At 39.3% G+C, this 25,679-nt stretch overlaps 1 protein-coding gene across 1 annotated transcript in view; it reads left to right on the forward strand.

Moving 5' to 3' along the window:
* The first annotated feature begins 5,274 nt into the window (after positions 1-5,274).
* Positions 5,275-25,679, forward strand: part of F5 (coagulation factor V) — a 33,070-nt gene continuing 12,665 nt past the window's right edge. The window contains exons 1-13 of the mRNA XM_062619493.1: positions 5,275-5,920; positions 8,919-9,010; positions 10,366-10,488; positions 11,468-11,680; positions 12,783-12,926; positions 14,513-14,734; positions 15,478-15,643; positions 17,385-17,562; positions 18,566-18,668; positions 19,755-19,966; positions 20,586-20,736; positions 21,145-21,357; positions 23,110-25,024. Of these exons, the coding sequence (XP_062475477.1) occupies positions 5,760-5,920; positions 8,919-9,010; positions 10,366-10,488; positions 11,468-11,680; positions 12,783-12,926; positions 14,513-14,734; positions 15,478-15,643; positions 17,385-17,562; positions 18,566-18,668; positions 19,755-19,966; positions 20,586-20,736; positions 21,145-21,357; positions 23,110-25,024 (3,893 nt within the window). The 5' untranslated portion in view covers positions 5,275-5,759. The remainder of the gene's footprint in view (positions 5,921-8,918; positions 9,011-10,365; positions 10,489-11,467; positions 11,681-12,782; positions 12,927-14,512; positions 14,735-15,477; positions 15,644-17,384; positions 17,563-18,565; positions 18,669-19,754; positions 19,967-20,585; positions 20,737-21,144; positions 21,358-23,109; positions 25,025-25,679) is intronic.

Consider the following 25,679-nt stretch of genomic DNA (forward strand, 5'->3'; position numbering starts at 1 on the left):
TTGAGCTGGGTGCACTTGCAGCAGTTGTAACATATACTAATCCTATTCTGTATTAAAAATTCCTGTTAGAAGTGAAGATTGCTGCTCTGGGAACTGCTATAAACGTATGCATTAATTGTCTCAATTTTGCCACTACATCAAAATAGCTCTTGAGAATATATGCTCTGCTGGAGTCCCTTTCCTGCTATGCATCTTACAGTTCTTGTGGCTCTTTATTTGCTTTCTGCATCTCTATCTCTGGGTCTTGGGCACTGACTACATTCTAATTTACAGGTGCTGCGTGCAGCGAAGACATGGGTGAAATTACTATTCTACTGAATCTGAACCAAAGTTACAGGGAATGGGTTACGATGCAAAGGGAGTAACCTTACAGAGATTTTAAAATAATGATCATGTCAAACTTAAGATACCTAGTCTTCAATTTACATGAAATACTTTTAAAATACAAACAAAAAAAAAAAAGACCCTCTTTCAATAAAAATAAACATAGGAAAGTACAGCAGTAACTTCCAAGCAATATCTGTATTTGGCCTTCTAAAAGTCTAATCAAAGTCTAAATTATAAATAATGTAGGGTGGAAATAGTGTTAAAGAATGAGGGCAATTTCAACTTTGGCCTGCTGTGGCTTCATTTTTAGGTGTGGGAAAGTGGAGCTTGTTTAGCCAGCTTGCAAACAAGCAGCCTGGTCCATGACTAGAGAGCTAGAATGTCATGAGTTTGTCTAGGTGTTGTAAAGGCTGTAGGGACACCTGCATTTTAGTCTTACCATGAATAAAAGCTTACTGATTTCATTTTTCTTCCTGAAACATACCTATCTGCTGCCCTACTGGAAAATAACCTTCTCTGCTAGTAACTTGTAAAGATTATTCTAAGTCTACTTTTTTAAAATAAAAAAAAAAAACAATAACAAACAAACATGGGTGTAGAAACCATATGAAGGAAGAAAAAGTTAATTAATCCATGACATTATACCTAATGTTGGAAGTAGGTATCTATGCGACTTGATAAGAGGCTCTCTTTTTTTGATAATCCACTTTCAGTTCCAGCAGGGATTTATGATAAAAATATGGAAGTCTTCCTAGCTGCAGACTCTTGTGATCCTCTACCACCTGGTTAATATCGTGTTGCGGGCGCTGATAGTCTTACTACTGTTATTCTCTACAGAAAGCAAGCCACGTTGAATATACTGCTAGACTGACCTAGCACGAGGGCAGCTGGTCTGATTTAGCATGTCCATTTCAAGTCTGGGCAAATAAATATATCTCTTTATAAAGCAGACAAACTGAAACGGAGTGAACACAGGCGTAGTGTAGAGTATGAGCAAAATTCTTTGTGGACGCTAACTGAAAATTTTCTGGCAAAAATTAAACACACAGTGGGGGGTGGAGTGGAGAGGGGGAAGGCTTATTTTGGGTCAGGCCAAAATTTTGAGTCAGATATTATTAATGTAGCTTTTGAAGAGAGGAAGCTGGTGTGTTCTCCTCTCCTTCTGTTCCTTAAAATGAATTCAGACCAGTGGTCTTTAGACAAATTTGTTAAAGCACTGAAATTCAGTTTTATAATATTTAGAAAATTGCTTTCTTTTTATTCCTGAAACTGTTTATTGAATTCAGCATTTCTGTGCAAATAGTTTTAGGTCCTACTAAATAATTGGTTTTGGCAAATGTATTGACAGGAGAAACACCGAGTTCAAGCCAAGGACGCTTGCTTTTCTCCTAAGAAAAGCCAAGAGGTTTAAAACATGTGAATATGTTTAGGTTTAAATCAACATGATTATGCATCTTCTGAAGCCTTTAGTACCAAAGCAGTCTGAAATGCTGTTCTACATTCTTACTGCCTTGTAGCATATACATGACCACACAAGTTACAGAGCCTGCTTTCCTTTAACAGCTTTGCAGAATGTGTTCTTGTATGAGCTGTCATCAAGTACAAAGTGCGTATATGTATTCCTTTCGAGTAAGTTCTTGTCTGAAAGAAAGTCTAAGTTTTCCTGCCATCTTTTCTTTTTGCCCGCTTCTGTGGTTTTCAACATAGTGTATCTATTTTAAACTTAGAACATGAGCCATTTCAAATTAACCTTTCTTGGCTTTAGTGCCCTTTTGCAGAAGTGAAGATATTTATCTGGTGGCTTCTGTTCCAAGTTGTGCCTGGAAGGTCTGGTAAGTGTCCCCTCTGTCTTTTACCTACTTCAGAACCATGTGTTCGCTGCTGATCAATAATTAACTCCTTGTTTGCCTATGAAATCCTTTTGACCTGCACTAAGCAAAGTACGCTTGTTGGACATGGTGCATTGATTTGTGTGTTTGAGAAAGATCTGTGCTAGGGCATTATTAGCAACCAATTCAGTAATTGTTTTACAACTCTTCTCAATACTAGTTCCCTCTCAGTCAGTCACTGTAATACAATTGTTAAACCTGATGGCAACCATCAGGATATGGATGCCTGATACTATTCAGGATAGTGTTTGTGATGAAAGGGAACCAAATTTGTTCTGGGTCCTAATCTGTAATTTGCAGACAGCTGCAAATCACCACTTTACAGCTCTTTTTTTAAACTGTTGTCTGTTTTTGATTGCTTAAACTCAGCCAAAGCTATTCAGGGTAAAAACCTGGCAATGATAGATAGTTTTAAAGGTCAGCCTTGGAGCAGTAGTCTGAAATATATTCTTTTAGTATGTTCTCGCATGTAGCATGATACATGTAGGAATCAGGACCATAATTACTGGGTGTCAGGACAGGCAGTAATCTTCCCCAGTTAGAAGATGAAGACCTAGACCTGGTTTTAGTGTTACAAAGTGTTGCTTATGATTCTTTTTCCATGCTTCATTTTCATTTGGCATTTTAATATCGGTAGTACATCCCAAAGCTCCTACTTTGTTTTGGGAATGACATTGTTCATTGTGCTGCAGAGATTGTTTTGCCAGTATGGACTAGACTCATGCTCCTCCATGCATGGCTTTTGCCCACAAGATCGTTTGATGTTGCTGGTGACCAGATGTAATCAAATGTACATTTGAACATGTGGGAAAGCAATGAAGATAAAATACGAAATTTGCAGCATGTGCAGTGTTGTGAGGATGATGATCATGGCTAAATTTGTGAATAGACAATAAAGTTAGATTGTCTTGGAAAACTTCAGCCTGAAGAATGTATTCTGTAATCACTTGTCAAGTGACTAGTAGCGATAGCTTGCAGGCAATCAGTGCCAACTAAAATATTATGTGTATGTATTAGACTTTCACCATGTCAGAGGATATAATTGCAGATATTGGCAATTAATGGTCAGATGGAAGGGAGCAAGGTCTTTGGATTATTAATACTATTTTTCAAAACACAGTGAAACTTCCCATAGTTTGGAGGATTCAGTGTTGTGCAATAGCTTAAAGAAAAGAAGACAAAAAAAAAAATAACAATACACATGCAAAAAAAAAACCCCACAAACCCACAAAACACCACCAACAAAAAAAACCCCAACCACAAACAAAAAACACACCACTGCCCGCAGGCTGACCCAGATAAATTCAGGCAGCTCCATCTCATATTGTTCCTTCATTTCAGGAAGAGGACAAAATAAGGGAGTAGCCAATATTGGACTTCTTGTTCTTAATGCATTAAGGAAGGGTGATACATGCTAATCAGTATAGCTTTATGCAAAGTATGTCTAGTTTAATTTTATGCTCTTCTTTAAAACAGTCAGTATTATCAGCCACACTTACAAAAGTAATTTCACTGATGTAATGCGTTTTGATTCATTTTACCATTTGAATGGTACTGTGTGACTCACCTACTAAGAAATCTCAAAAATTCAGCCTTCAAATTCATCGATATGGATAAAAGAGAAGTAACTGATGTCAGCTTTGCTCACAGTCACAAAGCAGGGGGTTTCAGCAGGTATTCTGGGTATTAACTTTTATCCTGCAATATTTTAGCCTTTTATTACAGGGAAGAAGTAAGCATTAAAAACCTACCTATAATGGAAAATTCAAACACTTAGTTAATTCAACAGAATCACAGAAAAACTTTTCTCAAGTGTATTTTAGTTTCATCTCCGCAGCCAGTCACATAGGAATACAAAAAGGTCTTCAGATCCCTATATGGGAAGGAGCTTTAGGAACAGCATTGTAAAGCCCAGTGGGTAGAGGTTGGACACAAACACAAATCAATTTCTGTTCTGATAGAGATGTATGATATTTTCTGTATGCTTCTGTATGAATTTGAAGACCTGGAAATGAGACAAGCTAAATTAAAATTGAAGATGGTTTATGCTTAACAGAGTGGGCCAGGAACTTCAGCACCAGCTGCTTAATGTCAGTTGTGGATCAAAGGAAGGAATTGTCCATCTGCCCAGAGATTTCTTTCATGAAATCTAGACTATAGGCATTTTCACAGCATCTGTCAAACTCTGAAGCACCAGCATTGAAATAGATCCTGAGCCAGATTGGGACCACAGTAAAAAATGAGGCAAACATAAATTTTACTTTAAAATTATTGAGGTAGTTTATTAAGGATTATGGTGAGTTGTTTAAAACAATAATTCATTAGTAATGAAATACTATTGGACTTTATTTACCTAAGATTTTCTCTTCAGTATCAGTGCATGCATTCTGGTCCAACTTAATTGTTGCTGGATTCTTGGGTTTACATCCATTTCATATATAATGTGTCAAAGTGGCTCACGGAAACAAGTGATTAACTCCATATACATACAAAAGGTGATAATTAAAGTTCAGTATGCTGCCTTGAAGCTCCTCCATGATGTCTGTAGTCTTATGCTGTCCAAGTGATCACAATTGTTTATTGAAAAAGTTGTGAACTTTTATCCAGGAAGAAATACGTAGGGATATTTGCTTTTCCAGTAATCCCCGTGTACAGGAAACACTCTCAACAATTTTCTTGTTGTTTTGACAAACTTCTCAACACTGGCAAAACCAGGGAAACATTTTTGGTGATACAGTTGACACTGGTAATTAGCTCATCAAAAGATATTTTCCTAATAATTTCTTTTTGGATAAATGTCAACAGATTCTAATCAAGACTACATTAGATGGGTTCTCACTACGGGCAGGTCTTCAGGCTGACCTATTAGCTTCCACTGAGAAGTCTGTTCATTATCCATTACCTGAGGTACTTAAGAGTGTAGTGGGAACCAAACAAGCTGATGCCGTGTTTGAAAGAGTTACTTACTATTACAAGTATGCAGTATAAGGTGAGCTGAACTAGATTTAGTTCTACATCCATTTCTAGTCCTCACACCTAATCTCTCAACGTTTTGCTTTCTAAGTGGGAATCACTTATTAGGAGATGCAGCATCTAACTGGGAAATTTCCATCACTGCCAGCCATGCCAGGTTTCTGTTTTCTTGGAAGATAGAAAATATGCCCCTCTTCTTCCAAACCGTGCAAGTCAAACATCCTCTAATTGTAAGTGATTGCTTCTGCCTCTGATATCCTGCTGCTTCAGTAGACAATGACTCAACCACAGCCTGTAGTGGGGCTGAAGCTGCTTCTTCTTGGTGCTTGTCTCTCACTGAAGATTGTGTGGAGGAGGGGAAGGAAGGTAGTTTAAACAGTTTATCTCTACTGGATCCTGGTCAGTAAGGGAGAGGCAGAGGTGAAGAGCAATGACCTGAACATAGCAAATGCTGTTACCCTGTTGCATCACAAATATTTCATTTCTAAGGGGAAGTTAGAAGCAGCAACAGCAATAAAAGCAGTGGTTTCTGCCTTGTCTTCCAGACCAGCATCAACAGGCATCTGTACCATGACACTCCACTGCATGTGCCTTTTTCTCTTCCTTCTGCTTGGTTCATGGTGGCCAGACTCAGAGAAGCATGTGGTGGGAGCAGTGAAGGTCAGGGAGCACTATATAGCTGCTCAGATCACTAGCTGGAGCTACAAACCGGAACCTGAGGAAAAGTCCAGGTAACAAAGTACAGGACAATGACGATGAAACTAGCCCTCTCTTGTGACTGAAAGTATTTTCTGCCATCTCCTGTGGGATTCTAGAGCCCAGGAGGACTTTAGAGCCTGATCTGTTGACTTCAGAGAAACTTGTGTGACTTTAAACAGCATTATTTGGGCTGGAGCCAGTGAAGTATTAAAAGCTCCTTTTTACTTTTCATTAGTGGATAGAATTGCTTTTATGTATTCAGAGCACTTTTGTAAAGTATCTTCCAGGGCTTGCTGTGTCATCTTTTTTGTGGGTTGATGTGTGTTTTGGGTTGTTCTGTTTTTTATTTTTTATGTAATTGTTTTAGGCATATAGATTTTGACCAATGTTAAGTTGAGCCATGGTTTGATGAGATTTCGAGAGCTTTCAGACTTTAGAGTTTGCTGAAGGAATAAATATGTTCCACTGTGGATACTATCACTTTCACTTAAACCAGAGCCCAATGAACTTTGGAACTAGCTATGTTGTTTCTGAGTTGCTCAGTAGTTTTTGTGGAATGGCTATCCTGAGTTCTGCTGGTAAAGTGTGTAGGATCAGGCATTGCTGAACTTAAGTATTTTTTTTCCAGGCACCATTGCGGAATGTCCAGCCTACATGCATATGCCAATCAAGCATATAAATATCTTACTTGTATTGCCACTATTATCATTAAGATTGTAAACACTGCAAGTGCAATGCTACAGATGATGGAACTTGATGTAATTTAGAAATCTGTTTAAATTAGGCTTCATTTTTATGCTGTGGTCACTGTAGTTACCATACATAGCTTTTATTTGTCCATGAAGTGGCATGAAATGATACAAATTACTTGTTCTACTACACTGAAGAGTGTATTTGGGAACTATTGGATTTTTGTATATTAGTGGATGGCTTGTTCATTATGGTTCAGTTTGTGTTTTTTATTTTTATTTTTAATATGTATTGCATTTCTGGATGTTACAGAAAGAACATTTCCAATTCAGATTTAGACTTTCTATCCTTTTTTCAACACTTAATTAAAATGAAGTTTCTGTGATTTCTAAAACTCCACTTGGAAGTTTAATACAAATTATAAAAGCATAATGTCAAACAGGCAAGACAGAAGAAAATATGTTTTAATGTGAAGGCAAATGCCATTTAAGTGTTGACCTGGGCACGTGAATTTAGTAGTTAGAACTTCATTCTCATCTGCACTGGATGCATCGATACAAGCATCAGCTGCTGTTTCATTAAACATCACATTGTGTATAGACTGTTGAAACTCTTGATTAGGGTTTTTCATACACAGTGCCTATTGAGATAGCTCTCTTAAGTATTGAGAGTAAGTCACATCCTAAATGGGTCTGATGAACTTTGTAGAACATACAGAAATTCAACTCAAAACCAACCACACAACGGGGAAAAAAGCCAAAAACAAGCAACAAAAAAAAACAAACAACAACCCACCCTCAAACAAAGATCCCCAAGCCACAAAGCTGCTCGCTGCGGCAGCTGGCTATGTAACTTGCTCTGATTTCAGTAGTAGCTGAACATCTAAATACAGTGTAGAAATCTGGTACTTTGCTGCATTGGTTCTAAATAACTGAAGCTGAAAAGAAAATGGGTTCTTCCTGAACTATTTCCTTAATTTTCCAGTCATACAGGCTAGAAGAAGACACTTCTAGAGTCAGTTGTCTTATCTGTGTAAAGATTTGCTACCACATGCAAGTGGTATTTATAAGACACTTAAGAGCAAAATGAAAATGTATTGTCTGTGCTTGCAGCGTTTCTGCTGCTGTTCCCAAAAGTTATGTAATTAGACCTGCTTGTGTAGCCTGAGATTTCCAAAGTGTTAGTGTTAGCAAGCTACACGCTTTGTTCCTTCTAGCTATACAATTGGCGCTGATGATCAATTTCCTCTTCCACCCCATAGTCTTATGGCATGTTCTGTTGAACATTGTCACATTAGGGCAACAGTTGTCAATGAAGTTTGTGAATTGGGGCCTTCTTAAAGAGTAGAACTAAATTTCATCAGTGTCTTTAAAGAGAGGGGAATGAATTGGTACATGAGCTGATTCTGCCCGACTTCTGGTGTCAGTGTTGCAGAGGGATTTACAAAAGACCCCTATAAAAAGAGGTCTCCCCCTTATGGGCCCTGGATGTCACTGAAGCAAGTTCGCTGTGTTATTTCTGCCCATCCTCTCTGTGCTTGAGCAGCCCATCAGCTCCCTACTGTCAAATGTGCCTGAGGGGGCATTGCAAAAAAGCAAGTGGGATTACTGTTGGATTCAGTCATCATACATACTGTAAGAAATCAGCCAATAAATGAGAAAGGCTATTATCCCTCCAGCACTCTTCTCATCATAATTTCCATTCTAGTAGTACTGTGTGCTGTTTTCCTTCTGCTTGCCTAAATATTTTCTAGGGAAGTGGTGTATGGTCTGCTTGCAGTGTTTCTCAAGAAGCAATTTTCTGACTTGCTGTGAGATTTGTAGTTGTCAGGGAACAGTGTTGTGCTTGCCTTCAAGGTCATTGCTGCAACAGGAACTTGCTGTTAATGCTGTTGTAGAATCTTTGTGGTGATTTTTAAAGTTCAGGCATGAGGATGAGTAAATAGAAATCCAATTTCTTTCACTGTGTTTTGGCAGATGCTTTTTAGGTTAAGATGTCATGGTCAAGACATCTTTGTGTCTTAAATGGACAAAACAAAGACATCTTCAGAATCAAAAGGACCTATAGAAACCATCAGCAAAATCAGGGGTAAAGTGTGCTAGGTACTGTAATCGAATGTCCATTGTGAAGTGGCTTACCTCGTTAACATCATAGATTGAGTAGAGTAAGAAAGAAAGGGGAAGACACTACAAAGAGTCGGACTGTGTGCCTTGCCTTCAGCAAAACATGCAAGTGATTAAATTTGATTCCAGGATTTGTTTTCTGAGATAAGCTATTAAACAGCAATGGGAGTCTTTGTCCTTTTAATTCCTTTTTTTTTTTTTAACTCTTTGGTTTCAGATTAGAACATTCAGATCCAGTGTTTAAGAAAATTTCTTACAGAGAATATGAAGTGGATTTTAAGAAAGAAAAGCCAGGAAAGAAATTTGCAGGTAAACAGGAAGGAAATGTCTGAGTATGTTTGTTGCTTGTTATAAAGCCGGTTACAAGCTTGTATTTTTGTGTTCACTGTTTTTCACATAAACCAAGTAGGCACAGGGGATGAGGTCACTGCAGTGCACCAGGCTTTCAAAGGACATAGAGAGGTTGGATTTTCAGAGGCTCAGTGCTATCTGCAAATTAATTGCATGATACAAAGTTGCTCCCTTTGTTTTCAGCATGCATTTGGGCAGGTATGGCACAGTCACAGTGGTGACACTAGAAATTCCCATGGAGTGAGCGTAAGGCCTAAGGCTAAACATTTTCTGATGAGTTGTTGGAAAGGAAAAGAAAAACTGTAAGGTTGGGTGTGAAAGATGTCCCCTTGACTTTGCATCTGTTACTGCTTGAAGATACTTTAAGTGGTTGGAGGCAAGTTCTTCTACTTATGCCCTACATAAATATAGTACTTGTGTTCTGGTACTTATGCAGAGTACTTATATAGTGTTTCTGTGTTTGCTATTAATAGATAATATAACTTCAGATACTAGATGTTCAGATTTCGGTTTCAAAGTAAATGTGTGTGTGTGTGTGTATGTGTATGTGTGTGAGGCTGGTTACAAGTTACCCTGAAAGACCTAATCTGTGATCTGATTCCTTCCAGTTTTGTTCTCCGGTGTTACCTGAAACTGCTTTTTTCTTTTCAGAGAAAGAAAGTTACTAAATGGTTTACAAGAAAAGAGGCAAATAAGATGAACGTTGTTTTAGCGTATCTCTTCCATTGCTTATTTTTGCAACATGGGGATAAAAGACCCTCTTGAAGCCTTTAGCAGGCAATGCCTCAATAAATTTGCAGCATGGAATTTTTATTACTTTAGGTAACACGGGTTTTGAAAGATCTTTTTGTTCTGTGACCTCTGGCACTGAGACTGCTACTCAAATGTTCTTGAATGCCTTTCCCTGAATTCTTAAACTATAAAATGTCTGCCTTCTGAAACTGTTAGTTGTGTGTGAATGATTCCTAGAAATTCCCAGTGAAGCTCAACATGAGCCTTTTGATAAATTTGTTGTATCTGGAAATAATTATTTATTTTTTTTTTTTTTTTTTACATCTACCATTTTCCTGTGATTTCTAAGTGCTCTTTGCCAGATACACAATTTATAACATTCCTGACTGTAAGTCTGCAGGTTTTAAATCCCCACATGCCTTTTTAAGCATAAATCTTCATTGCAGTGATACATTCTCTGCCAGTATTAATTTAGCAACTTGTACTTTGAGAGTTCATGTTCCCTCACTGGGAGGAGAAAACTTTGAATTTCACTAAACACACTGTTTTGCTTACATTTTCTTTATCATGAATAACTACAGGACTTCTGGGACCAACTCTGCATGCTGAAGTGGGAGATACTTTAGTAGTTCATCTTAAGAATATGGCTGACAAGCCGGTCAGTATTCATCCCCAAGGCATAGTGTACAGCAAAAATGCAGAAGGTAAATACTAGAAAAAAAATTGTGTTTTGTTCATTTACATTCAGACTACTACATGAAATATTGAGAAGGGCCCAGACCAGTGTTTGAGGATATGTGTAACACAAGTGTCTGTTGATCCTGGATTAAAACTTCACCTGTTGTTAGCTCCTTTCTTGTTCATCAGTGTAACACCAGAAATACGAGTTTCATCTGACATGCACAGTCTCCTGACCAACTGCCTGTGTTCACAGAATCGCAGAGTGGTTAAGGTTGGAAGGCACCTCTGGAGGTCATGTGGTCCAACCCCCATGTAACTGCAAAATACTCTTTTTCCGGACATGAAAACTCTTAAATACAGGTCTAAAAAAAAAAACAAACCCACAACTTTTCCAAATCCCTTGCAATAGCTTACATCAGGGCATTATTGATAAAGGCAGGTAACAGTGCTGATCATGTTGTTCTGATACTCAGCATTTCATTCTCAGCTTTGTGGTGTTTTGCTCCTGAAACCCTCATGAAACTAGCAGAAAGAGATCATAAACTGTGACCAAATTGACTAGCACAGAGTGAGCTTTCACATACTTCCTAGATTGCCCTGCCCTGGGTGCTGAGCTGGAGCGCTGACCTACAGTTCACAAATTTATTAAAGGCTTTGTTGTGTTGGTACAAAAAAAAGTTTTGTAACATGGAGTTGAACAGAACATCTTATTGCAAGGGATAAGCAGTTCAGTTTGACTATCTTTATAATAAAAGGCACACTATAATGTGCCTTCTGCACCTAGGATTCTGTCTCACCTTTGTCATATTCCTGATTTGTTGGATATGGTAGGTATACATACGAGCCACTACTGCCGCCTGGATGCTCAATGCACAAAAGGTCTGAGGCAGCAAGGCAATGCTAGTCTGCCCAATGGTTTTATGAACTGGTTGTCAGAGAATATTCCAGGTGCTTTAATTGCTCTTTGTCTTCATGCCACTCTACTGACTGTTTTCTTGGCAGGCTCCCTGTATGATGACCGAACATCATCTGTAGAAAAACGAGATGATGTTGTGCTTCCAGGCCAGGTCTACACATATGTGTGGGATATAACAGAAGAAGTTGGTCCAAGAGAAGCTGACCTTCCTTGTCTTACTTATGCATATTATTCTCATGAGAACATGGCAATGGATTTTAACTCTGGTCTGATTGGGGCACTGCTTATCTGTAAGAAAGGTAATGAAATGCTTTAAGCCTACTATAAAGTAGCATAGTTTCATTTCTTAATAAGGTTGTATGATAATGGGGAAGATATATTATTTTCCTTTCCACATCTTTACATGCACTGTACAGTAAATGTTTTTTAACATTTCTTTTTGATGTTAAAGTTTTTAAATGCCAGCTTTCATGCAGATCCATCCTAGATTTATAGAATGGACAGAGAGTGCTACTGTTAGATACGTTTGCCTGACCTGGTCGCATTTTCACTTGCTTTACTGCTAAATACATGGCCTTAAATTTCTTGCCCTAGAGCCTCTCATAAATAAGAATGATTACATTAACGATAACTGCTTCCACTGCCAGTGTCTCTTCGCAAGTAGAATAATCAACAAGCTCCCAAATTTTTAGTTCATGCAGTTCAGGACAACATCTGTTTTAGTCCTGGACTGTGTATTGAAAGTAGCAAATGGAAGTTTTTGATGTGAGCAGTCTACAGAAAGAACCAGTAAAATGGCACTTGTTCTGTGTGGCATGTCCAGGATTAATTATAATTGTTGATAGAAATCACATCTGTATCACAAACTCAACTAGATGTTTCTTATAACTGATCTAGTTCAGCAGTATTTGTCAAAGTTTATGTAAACATTGTTTGCTGAGTGGTTGGCTTTATTCATTTTAAAGGAGCTGATGACCTCAGTATAGCTTGAAAAGGCAGTGTTTGCTCTGTAGGTGACTGTGCCATCATCCTTCTCCTTGCCTCGCAGTCTCAAAAGACTGACCAGTATCTGATCGTGGACAGACAGCTGTTTTAACACTCCCATTCATTAAGGCAATCCCTACAACATATTGCCAGAATAGTCTTGAGACAATTCGCTGCATGGTGTTTAATCTCCTCTGGAATATTACAGACTTTTGATTTCATGATTACCCAATCCAAAAGTATGTTCAGAAATAAAATTACTTTATAAGCATCATTAATGTCTTGTTTTGGTCAGGTACAGCCAGTGCATACTAACAGGTGAAGCAAGCTCATTAGATACGTATTGATGCAACTACATTGATATGTAAACTGCTTTATTTAAGCTTCAAACCAAGACCTGTTGTTTCTTCATCATAGGAAGCCTAAATGAGGATGGGTCACAGAAACTTTTCGATAAGGAGTATGTACTCATGTTTGGTGTGTTTGATGAAAACAAGAGTTGGCAAAAATCAGCTTCACTCAAGTACACAATTAATGGCTATACTGATGGAACATTACCAGGTACTATTCAGGCTAATGTGAAAGGAAACTAACATTGATGAAGACTGAGTATTACCTTTTGCTTTTTGTGCAAGGGAACAGGAATGTGGAGGCATGGATTACAGCCTTTTTTAGAACATGTCTGTAAGCATCGAAACCCTAGAAGAGAAACTGTGCTGCTGGAAGGAAGTCATTGCTGATAAGAACAACAAGATTATGTCTAAGAAGAGTTCTGCACAAAGAACAGGGTTACTAACTATAAAAACATAAATGCCTCCCTTTTTTACTCAGCTGATGGGGAAAGAGTGATGTGTTTAAGTGAACTGCTGGTTTTACAGCATTTAGAACATACTAAGTGAAGAACTTCCTGGAAGTGGAAAGTCAGTTACCTTGTGGGAAGACTAGGAAGGTTGTAATGGGCTACACCTGGGTCAGAGCAATCCCAGGAACAGCTACAGGTTGGGCAGAGAAGAGATTCAGAGCAGCCCTGCAGAGAAGGACTTGGGGGTGTTGGTTGATGAGAAAATGAACATGAGCCAGCTTCAGTGTGCACTCGCAGCCCAGAAAGCCAACCGTATCCTGGGATGCATCAAAAGAAGCATGCCCAGCAGGTCGAAGGAGGTGATCCTGCACCTCTCTTGTGAGACCTCACTTGGAGCATTGTGTGCAGTTCTGGTGTCCCCAACATAAAAAGGACATGGAACTGTTGGAACAAGTCCAGAGAAGGGCCACGAGGATGATCGGGACTGGAGCACCTCCCGTATGAAGATGGGCTGAGAAAGCTGGGGCTGTTCAGCCTGGAGAAGAGAAGGCTGCGTGGAGACCTCATAACAGCCTTCCAGTATCTGAAGGGGGCCTGTAGGGATGCTGGGGAGGGACTCTTCATTAGGGACTGTAGTGACAGGACAAGGGGTAACGGGTTAAAACTTAAACGGGAAGTTTAGACTGGATATAAGGAAGAAGTCCTTTCCTGTTAGGGTGGTGAAGCACTGGAATGGGTTGCCCAAGGAAGTTGTGAATGCTCCATCCCTGGCAGTGTTCAAGGCCAGGTTGGACAGAGCCTTGGGTATGATGGTTTAGTGTGAGGTGTCCCTGCCCACGGCAGGGGAGTTGGAACTAGATGATCTTAATGTCCTTTCCAACCCCAACTATTCTATTGAGTCTGTTCTTTCACTAGTGTCTTCCCCTAGTTCTCCCAAGCAGCTACTTTCACATCTCTATCCAGTCCATTGAGCAAATACAAAAGACTGTTTTAAGTCCCTTTCCTTCCTCTCCCCTTTCTCCTCCTCTTTTTTGTAAATAAGGACAGCTTTCCAAATAAATCAGCTTTCCAAAATAAACTTTTGGTGTTTTTCCTTCTTTCCCACCTCACTATAACTGAGGTTGTCATTTGCATATAAGATTTAAACACCTATCTTCCACTGACGTAGAGGATTTTGGTATCTGTTCCGTTGGCAAGCTTCTGAAACTTCCTCTTGTTACAAACACTCAGGAGTCAGATATTTATTTTTTAATATTTTGAGCAAAGCCTCAGTATAGACCTAGTATGCATAGGAAACTTGCATGATTTGTCTGTGTTCTGAATCGTACTCTGGTGTCTCTTTCAGATCTGGAAGCTTGTGCATATGACAACGTTAGCTTGCATTTGATAGGAATGAGTTCCAAGCCAGAAATTTTCTCCATTCATATCAATGGCCAGTCCATGGAGCAAAGACAACGACGAGTTTCTAATGTTAACCTACTGGGAGGAGCATCAACCACAGTAAACATGACAGTGACTGAGGAAGGAAGGTGGCTCATATCTTCTCTTGTCCAGAAGCACCTGCAAGGCAAGGGAACATCTATTTATGAGGCAACTGTGGAGTTGTCCTTCTCTTCTTTATGTCCCAATTGGCTTCTGCTGTTTTGCAATGGTACCGTTACTGCGTTTCAGATGGTGGTTATTTCGCTCAGAAACCACTGGAGACCAGGACGTTCTGTTGGAATGAAGAGTGCATAATGAACTAAAAGGCACTTTTATCTGCTGCTTTATTGCTGTGTGCAGATCACAGAGCAATAGTGAATCAGTACTCCTGTGTCTTAAGTCTCTCTGAGCTGTTATAAAATGATTAAGGAACCACCTGTTCCTGGGGAACAGCTGAGGGCCACTCAATGGGTTGAAAATGTTTTGCTGTTCATCATTTGAAAGTGGGTATCCCTCGGCAGTGACCAGAATTCTGTTTTAAAGCATGAGAGAAATGTCTCTTACAAGAGCTGGAAGGCATGTCTTGGCGGGGGGGGGGGAACCCAAACAGGGTAGGAGGGAATAGCTTTCTCTCTATTGAGCTGATATTTTTAAAGAGGGCTAGTTGAGATAGTTTCTCTATTCCATTTGATTCCTATGGGATCCTTGGAAGGCTTACATCTTATATATAGTCTAAATGGATTCAGCCCTTTCAAACCTGAAAAGATGGTAATCAGGTGAACAAACACATGCTGACAGCCTTACTTAGCTAAAGAAAAGAGAAATGAGTTGAAGTGGTAAGAGTTCATAAAATGGAAAATCACTGTGGTACCGTTTCTTCCCAATCAGCTGGAATGCATGGTTACCTCACTGTAAGAGATTGTGGGGACAAAGAGGTGAAGAAGAGTCGTCTCTCCTATAAAGAACGTCTTATGGTCAACAGCTGGGAATATTTCATTGCTGCAGAAGAAGTTACTTGGGATTATGCCCCAAATATTCCAGACAGCCTTGACAGGTAAAATAGTACTTTTCTAACATATTACAGAATGTTAACATGAAATCACAGTATAATTCAGGTTGGACAGGGCCTCTGGGGACCCAACAGCAAAGTGGCACAGGGCCCATATTCAGTCAAGTTTTCATTGTCTCCAATGGTGGGGACTCCTCAATTTCTCTGGGCACCTTTGTAACCTCAGAGTGAAAAAGTTTTTGCTTTTACCTGATCAGACTTACAATGTTGTACATTGTGTCCATTGTGTCTTATCTCTTCACTATGCAACTCTGAGAAGAATCTGGTTCTGTTTTCTCTATAATCCCCTATTTGATAGTTGAAGATAAAAAGAAGATGCCCCATTAGCTGTGTCTTTGTACGACTGAATAAGCTGAGATTTTGCTCCTATGTCATCTGTTGTTGCTTCTCGATCACTTTGGTGGCCCTCCACCAGGCTCTCACCACACTGTCAATGGCTTTCTTTCCTGAAGAGCCCAAAAGTGGACACCTTCTTTTGCCTCTAATGGGGAGCCCAAAAGAAGAAAATGACTTATGGAATGCCTTAAGTAGCATACAAGCCTGGTTCCTAAATTACTTTTAAATGTGAATTCTGCTGAAAGAAACAATCCTTAAGAGAAAGGCAAAGAGAGGGAGGGAATATTCCTGGAGAATTAAAGTTTTTAAAGTTCAGTACAATAAATTGTTTAGGGAACAGAAGAAAGAGAGGTGTCTATAAATAATCTCTGCATGACACCTGTGTCAATGTAGTAAAAGTCATAATAAATAAGCATATTGGGCTGTTTTGTTTGATGTGAGGAATTCTGTAACATACATGAGGTCATAGAATCATAGAATGGTTAGGCTTGGAAACATAATGCTGCCAGTGCACTGTAAGGTTAAATTTGCAATTTCACTTCCCCACTGCAAGAGCGCTAGTAACTTTACAATCTGATGTTCATAAGAACCTTTAAGGATTTAAGCAGAACAAGACAAATGTCTTACCCTGTATGGAGTTACAGTTTCATATATCTCCATAGAATATAGCATTCACATAACACTTTAAGTAGTCCTTCTTCTTTGGCATGATCTTTGCTCTTGGACTGCATAGAGCAAGCTTTTATATCTTTCTCTGCTAATTTCATGGCATTACTTAACCACCTCAGTGCTTCTTTGTTCAAAGTTAGAGTTTATCCCTGTTCAGTAACTTCTTTTGAAATGCAAGTGACCAGAACAACTGTGTTACTCTGTGTTACTTCCTGGTAAATATCCTGGTATTGCTATCAGCATTAACAATTCTTATGTTTTTAAACCTAAGTAAGTGTAGCACTGCTTATTGTATGGTGCTTGACTGGGATTAACGTTAGCTGTTCCTGTCTCTCCTAGAGTCTTTACTCCTGTAAGCAAATTGTTTATTTTTTCTGTGCTCAACTATGCCATTTTTAAAGGAGAGCAGTGATTTCTGCTATCTAATCTTGAAAATGTAGCTGCTGCTTCAGTTTGTTTCTTTCTTGCATGTATGCCCAATTAAATGAAATGTAAACTCTGATACTAATTGACCCTGATACTAGAACAGAAATAATGTTCCAAGCAACTTCTTACCTAGTTTAGGTTAGAATTTGGGGTAAAGAGCATTAGGTTAGTTTAGGGTTTGAGTTTTTTTTCACACAATGAGGTTTCTGCCAGTTGCTTGAGTACTAATTCTGTATCCCAGTAGATGTCACTACTCAAGTTTTGTTGATCATTTGTCTTTTTCTTTATTTTTAAGACACTATAAAGCACAGCACTTGGACAACTTCTCAAATCTCATAGGTAAAAAGTACAAAAAGGCTATTTTTAGGCAATATACTGATGCCAGCTTCACTAAACGTCTGGAAAATCCTCGCCCCAAGGAAACTGGAATCTTGGGCCCTATTATCAGAGCTCAGCTCCATGACAACGTCAAAGTAAGTAAAAAATTCAGAGTTTATTTATACTATAGCGTAATTTTCTGTTGGGCAGAGATACAAAAGAACTACTTTGATTTGTTTGGGGTTTTTTTTGTCAAAAAATATAGCTGATGTTATAAATATTGGCCCTGTTAAAAGGTATGATCACAAGTGGTGGTGTTTAGCTTAAATTTTTCAGCATTCCCTCTATAGGTTCCTAATGGTACTTCATTTTACAAAATAAACATACTTCATTAACACTCTTTGTAAAACATATTTATATGTTGGCATTGATCTAAATGGAAAAAATTTGAACATGAGCCCAAGCTTCCTGGGCCTCTCATTCCTTATGTTGTTATTTTTTTCTGCCTGTTTTAGACAGTGGTACTCAGTTTTCATCCTTAAATGTTCTTTCGTGGAGTTATGAAATGAAACACCCTCTGTCACATCCACTTGTCTTTCTGTTGTCACTTAATGATGCATCGCAAAGTTTCATGACCTTTTATTGCTACCATGAATCTGTGACTGAATTTGAGTTTAGCATGTTTGGGGTTTTTTTTGGTTTTTTTTTCCTGGTTTCATCAGGAATAGGCAGGACATTTTGCCTTTTCCTCTCATATCCCTGTAGGTCTTGGAATCTGAGAAAAGATTTGCTTTTAAATCTGTTTCAATATGGGAGACAACAAATTTAAAGTTCGTAAGAACTTTAATCAGTGACTTCATATTCCCTGAGGTAATGTGTGTCTCGTAGCTGGAGAAATGAGTGTTCTTTTTAGATTTTCCAGAGACCAGGTGTAAGAAGCTGAACTTTACTCAATAGGCTCTACAAAACCCAGCATCAGGGTATCAACAGCATTTAGACTGTGGGTTTTATGTAATCAGACAATATTGAAGACATCCCTTTGCTTTTCCAGCACTTTCTGAGCTGAAATCAGGAAAATTCTGCTGTAGTTGAAGCTTTTGTCATGTATTCTGGCAAGGATTTGCTGAATACTAAATTCATTTTTGCCTGTCAATATAGGTTGTGTTCAAAAATAAGGCCAGTCGACCCTACAGCATTTACTTCCATGGTGTGACACTTTCAAAGAATGCAGAAGGAGCTAATTATCCTCTGGATCCTACAAGTAAGGAATTTGTGAATTACATTTCGCATACCATTAACTGTTGTGCAGGGTTTCATTGATTTGAAGAGAAGAGATTCAAAGCAGCCCTGCGGAGAAGGACTTGGGGTGCTGGTTGATGAGAAAATGAGCATGAGCAGGCAGTGTGCGCTTGCAGCCCAGAAAGCCAACTGTATCCTGGGCTGCATCAAAAGGAGCGTGACCAGCAGGTCGAAGGAGGTGATCCTGCCCCTCTACTCTGCTCTTGTGAGACCTCACTTGGAGTATTGTGTGCAGTTCTGGTGTCCTCAACATAAAAAGGACATGGAACTGTTGGAACAAGTCCAGAGGAGGGCCACGAGGATGATCAGGGGACTGGAGCACCTCCCATATGAAGACAGGCTGAGAAAGTTGTGTCTGTTCAGCCTGGAGAAGAGAAGGCTGCGTGGAGACCTCATAGCAGCCTTCCAGTATCTGAAGGGGGCCTATAGGGATGCTGGAGAGGGACTCTTCATTAGGGACTGTAGTGATAGGACAAGGGGTAATGGGTTAAAACTTAAACAGGGGAAGTTTAGATTGGATATAAGGAGGAAATTCTTTCCTGTTAGGGTGGTGAAGCACTGGAATGGATTGCCCAGGGAGGTTGTGAATGCTCCATCCCTGGCAGTGTTCAAGACCAGGTTGGACGAGGCCTTGGGTGATATGATTTAGCATAGGGTGTCCCTGCCCATGGCAGGGGGTTGGAACTTGATGATCTTAAGGTCCTTTCCAACCCTAACGATTCTATGATTCTATGCTGTGGCTAAGCATGCGTGTGACTAGGAGACCTCAGTTCTGTGCTCTGCCTCTGCTGACCTGTTGTGTTGCCTTATAGAGAAAACAAGTATTGTCTGCAAACTATAGACAAATACCCTTTTTTTGTGTCTTAGTTTTCTGTTCTTGTTTGTGATTTTGGAGAGAGAGACAAAAGTTCATGCTGAACAGGAGTTACCTCAGAGGTAGCTTAAAAAGGTGTGACATCACCAATTTCATTAAAAGGTGCAGCCTGATGTTATATAAAGATCTGGCTCTAATTTTGTATCATTACTGTTCTTCCTTATTTTCCCTTAGGCAATGACACCCAGAGAAGAGGAGTTGAACCAGGGAATACATACATTTACGAATGGAAAATTGCTAAAACAGACCAACCCACTGCACAGGATGCACAATGTATTACAAGGCTGTATCATAGTGCTGTAGATATTGAGAGAGATATAGCCTCTGGACTGATTGGCCCACTTCTGATTTGTAAAAGTGAAGCACTGAATCAGAAGGGTGTGCAGGTAACATGTTTGGCAACCTCTTATAGATAGATTTTACTCTAGTAATAATGTTGGACCTTCAGTGAGTTTGGGTTTGCCCCCCTTAGAGAACTGTCATGTAGAGAGCAATTACACCAACAGGATCCTAAAGAAATTACTTGAAGAAACAGTCCTCTAACTGTCCACAGCAGTAGAGGAATTATTTTCTGATTTTCTTAGCAAGAGCAGCATTTCAACAAAAGGTCAACCTGACTCGAAAGTCTGTTTCTAGACTTGATTATAAACTTTGCTGCTGCTATTATATCTTTGCACTGTAAAGATATTCAGATATGAGCTGGTGTCTATCTGTAACAGTTATAACTCACACTGGCAATCTCAGTGATCACTGAACCCAGAGCAACCCAAATAGCATGGGAAAGTTCTTGGAGAGTGGTTTTCTTTCCCATCCATTGAAATCTTGTATGGCAAAGCATTGTGACCTTGAAGTCTTGACTCTATGCTTAGCCTTTGGATCACACTTACCACAATTGTAGTGAAGCTTATATTGCTTATATAGTAAGTAAGAAAGATAGTAGGATTGAATCCGTACATGCCTCTGCGCATAAAATGCATTAACTGATGTGTCAATTTTCTTTTTCAGAAAAAGGCAGATGGGGAGCAGCAGGCAGTGTTTGCTGTGTTTAATGAAAATAAGAGCTGGTACATAGAGGATAACATCAAGGACTACTGCAGCAACCCCGCCAGCATTAAAAGGGATGATCCCAAGTTCTATAACTCAAACATAATGCACAGTGAGTGGCATGTCAAGCTGAATATTGCGAAAGCTCATGTGAACATGAGCATTCAGTGATTGCTTGTTCTCAGGTGTAGTACAATCAGGGAATTCTCCAAAGTCATTGAACTTCTAACCATCCCAGGTGGCACTGTACAGAAATATGCAATATTTTAGGGACCAGGCTGGCTCTGGACCCTGAAACAAAGGCAAAGGTTATTTAACTTTCACATAGTACCCTGCTGCCTTAGAGATACTATTTCCAGAGCTAGAATAAACCATCAAGGCTGTTGTGGTTTCAGCCCTGTGTCAGTCTCTTTCCAGATGCAAATGTGAGTCCAGTTCAGTGGACTGACATGAAAGAACAGCAGGTTAGAAGTCTTATTCTGAAAATATTGAGACCATTTTTATTTCACTTTTCTTTTAGCAATAAATGGCTATGTGTCTGACAGCAGTGAAATCCTTGGATTTTGCCAAGATAGTGTGGTTCAGTGGCACTTCTCCAGTGCTGGCACTCATGATGAGCTTGTCTCTGTTCGCCTTTCTGGGCACTCTTTTTTGTATCAAGGAAAATATGAAGATGTGTTGAACCTTTTCCCAATGAGTGGAGAATCGGTCACAGTGGAAATGGACAATGTTGGTAAGCGGTAAACTACAGTGTTTGATGCCTTTTCTAAGACATTTTTTTAATCCCCTGTCTATAGGGACTTATCTAAATAGGAATGAAAGCCTTTCAGGTAAACACAGTGCTGGAAAATGTTGAATCATTCCCAAAAGCAGTTGATGTGTATGGAGTTTTGTTGGCTACACAGATTTAGCACATGGCATAATTGTATTCTATACTGAGGTGTTTTTTGTAGAGGCTTTTTTCACTTCACAGCTAGTATTGGGGCTAACAGTGATCTTTTCAAGGCAATTCTAAGATTGTTCATGGAAACAATCAGTACCAACTCCACTGTGTGATGCCCATACTTGCCACATACTTGTCCATCCTGAATTAGGTAAAATAGGCCAAGACTGCCAAATTATGCTAATCATGATTGGACAAATAGAGTACCCCTCACCTTGTGGTCATTTAGCAGTAGCAAAGTCTGCCTGACTGAATCACATCAGTGGCCTATTGGTATACATCGTCTCAGTGTCTAACTAGGATTAATATTGTATCTTGAAAAGGTGACACTAGAACCCATGTAGTCTACACTTAAGGAGTTACCTGCAAAAGGACAGAGATTCATCCTCATTGAAGGCTATGAGTTAAATTCCACAGGGTTGAGGTATCTTCATCCTATTTAAAATATCCTTTTTTTTCTTTTTTTTTTCTTTTGTATATTTAAATAATGAATTCTTTATGTCCTCAAAGCATGTTTTTGGTGATCATACTGCATCAAGACCTTGTAAGTTATAAATGTATGTTAAGTGTTTTATGTTGTTTAAGACTAAGGAATCATAAACGTTCCATCTGACTTACAGAAAATTATGAGGTCTACCTTTGCTTGATTTTTGGTATGCAATCTTTTCTTTCCGTCTAGGGCATGTTTCGTTTTATAAATTTGCTGTTGGAAGCTATGCGAGTCACTTCAAACCCTGATAAACACTGAAAAATCATATGGGACCTTTTTAATGAAAAAGGCTGTTTTTCTCAAGCTCTGTTAATTCTGTCTATTCAGTCATTTCTGCTAGTGCCAAAAGCAAGCTGTAATGAGCAAAGAATTTAATTTGATGCTGTTTAGGGAAACAGATTGTACTTTGTTCTCTGCAGACCCTAGTTTCAAATAGAGAACTTATCTTTTGACTAGGTTTTGAAGGAATTATTAAAACCTTTAGGTTAATCTAAGATGCCAGGGATTGGCATTTTAATGTTTTGTGTCCAGATTGAAAATTCAAATTACTTTATTCTTTTAAAGATCATTCTTTGTGCATTTAAAAGCTTTTAAAATACTGTGTTTGTCAACAGTGCCCCAGAACATATTTGTTCTGTTCAGAATGCTCTGTGTGGCAATGTATTCAACACTAAGGGCAGGGCAAAATGAACATTTTCACTCAGAAGATCCCACTCTTAGATCTAGATATAAACATAGGATCCTTTACATTGTTTCTCTCTTTTTCACATGCGTCTCTTTAATGGGTTATGTTTGAACTCAGATCCTAGGTACAGCTTAATCTGTGAAGCTCTCCAGCTCTTAGATGTATGTATTTATATGTGCTATTATTTATTTACATTTATTAATTCCTTTTCATAGCAGTTAGAGCTAATGGAAATCTCAGTTGAGGATTAGGACTCTGCTATAGCAGGTGCTGTAGAAACTAACCCAGCAACTTGCTACTTACATGGTAGGCAATATCCTCTCATAACTACTTGTGTATTAGAAAACCACTTTTATTTCAATTGCAGGTACTTGGCTTTTAGCATCCTGGGGTAGCCCAGAGATGAGTAAAGGCATGAGGCTGAGATTCAGAGATGCCAGATGTGACAATGAGGAAGATGACATGTTTGATGTTATGGATTTCACTTACACCAAGACTGATAAAAAGGCTGTTTCCACCTCAGTTGAGGATGATGTGCAAGAAGAAGAAACTGATAAGGAAGATTTGGATTATCAGGATTACCTGGCTTCCTTTTACTCCATCCGAAGCTTAAGGAAAGCAACAGCCAATGAAGAAACCCAAAACCTTACAGCACTGGCCTGGGAGCAGTATGAAGGCACTGATGCCATGAGTTCTGAGGTGGCAGCTGGCTCAGGTCTGACAGCTCTATATAGTAGTGAATCCACAAGTACCTCTGAGTTCTCAGAAACTCTTATCACTCCTCTTCCCCTAATTGAGGCTGAAACATTCCAGTCAAATCACACATCAGTCAAAGCAGAAGAGGATTTATTTTTGGCTGGCACAAGTGATGGGAAGGCTGACTTGGTATTTGAGAATAGAAGCCAAAGCAATTATGAAATAGATCACAGTAATAACATGGCTGCAGATGAGCTCTCGCTGAGCAATGGGGAAGGCCAAATGAATGTTGCAGAAGAGTTTCCAAGTGATGGGAATCACAGCAAATTTTTTTCAGAAAAGAATCAAGAAGACCGCACAGGAACAGAAAATTATAACATTAACAGTAAAAGGAAAAGGCGAAACTTGCTGGCCATCAAGTTTTACTCTGTCCAGAAGATGACTGCCCTTCTGAATCATGTACGAAATAAAAATGTCTCATTTTTTGACAAGACAAGTATACCTCATTCTGCGCATAATGCAGAGAACACATCTGAGATAGTGGGAGCTGGCCAACTTCCAAGTGATTATGATGATGAACTGGAAGAAGAAACCAAGGTGGAAAATGCCATGCAAGATGTTAACTTGACACTTGGTTTGGACCTCATTGTAGATGGGTCTAATGCATCCAACCTCTCTGAACCCAAGCTATCCAAAGATAAACAAGCAGACACTTCTTTAGGCAATATAAGGCCTAATTCCAGCCCTGCTTTAGTGAAGAACTTACTAGAAGCATCATTGCCCAGGTCTGGGAAATATTTATCTAAAACAACAAATGAGGAATGGAATTTGGTGTCTGCAAAGGGGAGTCTGGGATTTGAGGCAAATTTAGATAAATCTGTGGGTGGTAAGTTAAATCGTCATGGCAGGAATGTTACAGCATTCATAAGTAAGAAGCATATGAAGAAGTTTCAGGGGTTCTTGCATCTAACAGGAGAAAACCAGAAAGGGAGCCACATGCACCCAGCTCTGAAAGGAAGGGAGGAGAACAAGAATGATACTTCGAGTACCTCTGGAACCTTTATCAAGATCCGAAGGAAAAAAAAGGAATATCCAAAAGTGAACCACTTGATGAGCCCAAGGAGTAAAAAGCCCCCCCAAACCATCAATTCTATGGCAGAGTATGGCCGTACATTGTTTCTGGGCGAGACCAACCACACGACACTGCCATGTTGCACTAACACTACAGAGGCACCCAGTGAGGCCAACCATACACATCTGAGCAAAGCCAAGCACGAAGAGTCACAAAATTACACACTCACCCCACGGCAGTTTAAGCCATCGATCACGATTGGGCTTCCCCAAGAAAATGGAGAATACGAATATGTTATGGAAGGATATTACAGCGAGGAAACATCAGGTAGTGAATATGAGTATCATTATGTGACCTTTGATGACCCATACATGACAGACCCAAAAGTGAATATCAATGAACAACGTAACCCAGACAACATTGCTGAACATTACCTGCGTAGCAAAGGGAACGAGAGGAGATACTATATTGCAGCTGAAGAGGTCTGCTGGAACTATGCAGGATACAAGAAGAGGTTTGGCTAAATTATTTGCTTTTATTTTGCATGCCACCCTGATACATGCTAGCAGATTGTTGATTCGCATGCTGATATACTTAAGGGTAACATGATTCCCAGTTGCAGAGAGGCTGGGGCTCCCCTAGAATGTCATAGAGAGAGGTTACTATAATCAAGAGAAACACAATTAAGAACCCTTTTCTATGCTCAGAGCTCTAGATAGATCTCTCCATTGAGGTTCATCCTCAGCCAGTGTGAGTTGGATAGTTCCATCAAAATTAACAGAGCCCATGGCATATACTTTCTCAGTGTGCTGAAGAGCAGAAAAACAGCCTTTTTTTCCTACTAGATTACTTTGGTTAAGTTTCTGTTGTTTTTCAGAATTGATAATAGGGTGAGGTTTATAGGGAATGATAATATGTTTTATCAGAATAATAGCATTTTGGTGCTTCTGTTTAAGATCTGCAGTATGGTTAGAATGCCTAAAAGCTTACTTTTTCTTACCAGCTTTGTGTGGCAATATGCAGATATAATCAAAGGCAAAATGTGTTTCTGTTAGCTTTCCAGAGAAGGTATGTCTGTGTGACAGTAGGGCATAGGTGGTAGGCTCTCTACACTCCAACCTAAGCCCTGATTCAGATTGTTAAGGCTAGTTGTAAAAAAGGAAAACAGC

The sequence above is a fragment of the Pezoporus occidentalis genome, unplaced genomic scaffold (genome assembly GCF_034315485.1).
Source record: "Pezoporus occidentalis ecotype Australia unplaced genomic scaffold, CSIRO_AGI_Poc_V1 ctg211, whole genome shotgun sequence".
NCBI lineage: Eukaryota > Metazoa > Chordata > Aves > Psittaciformes > Psittacidae > Pezoporus > Pezoporus occidentalis.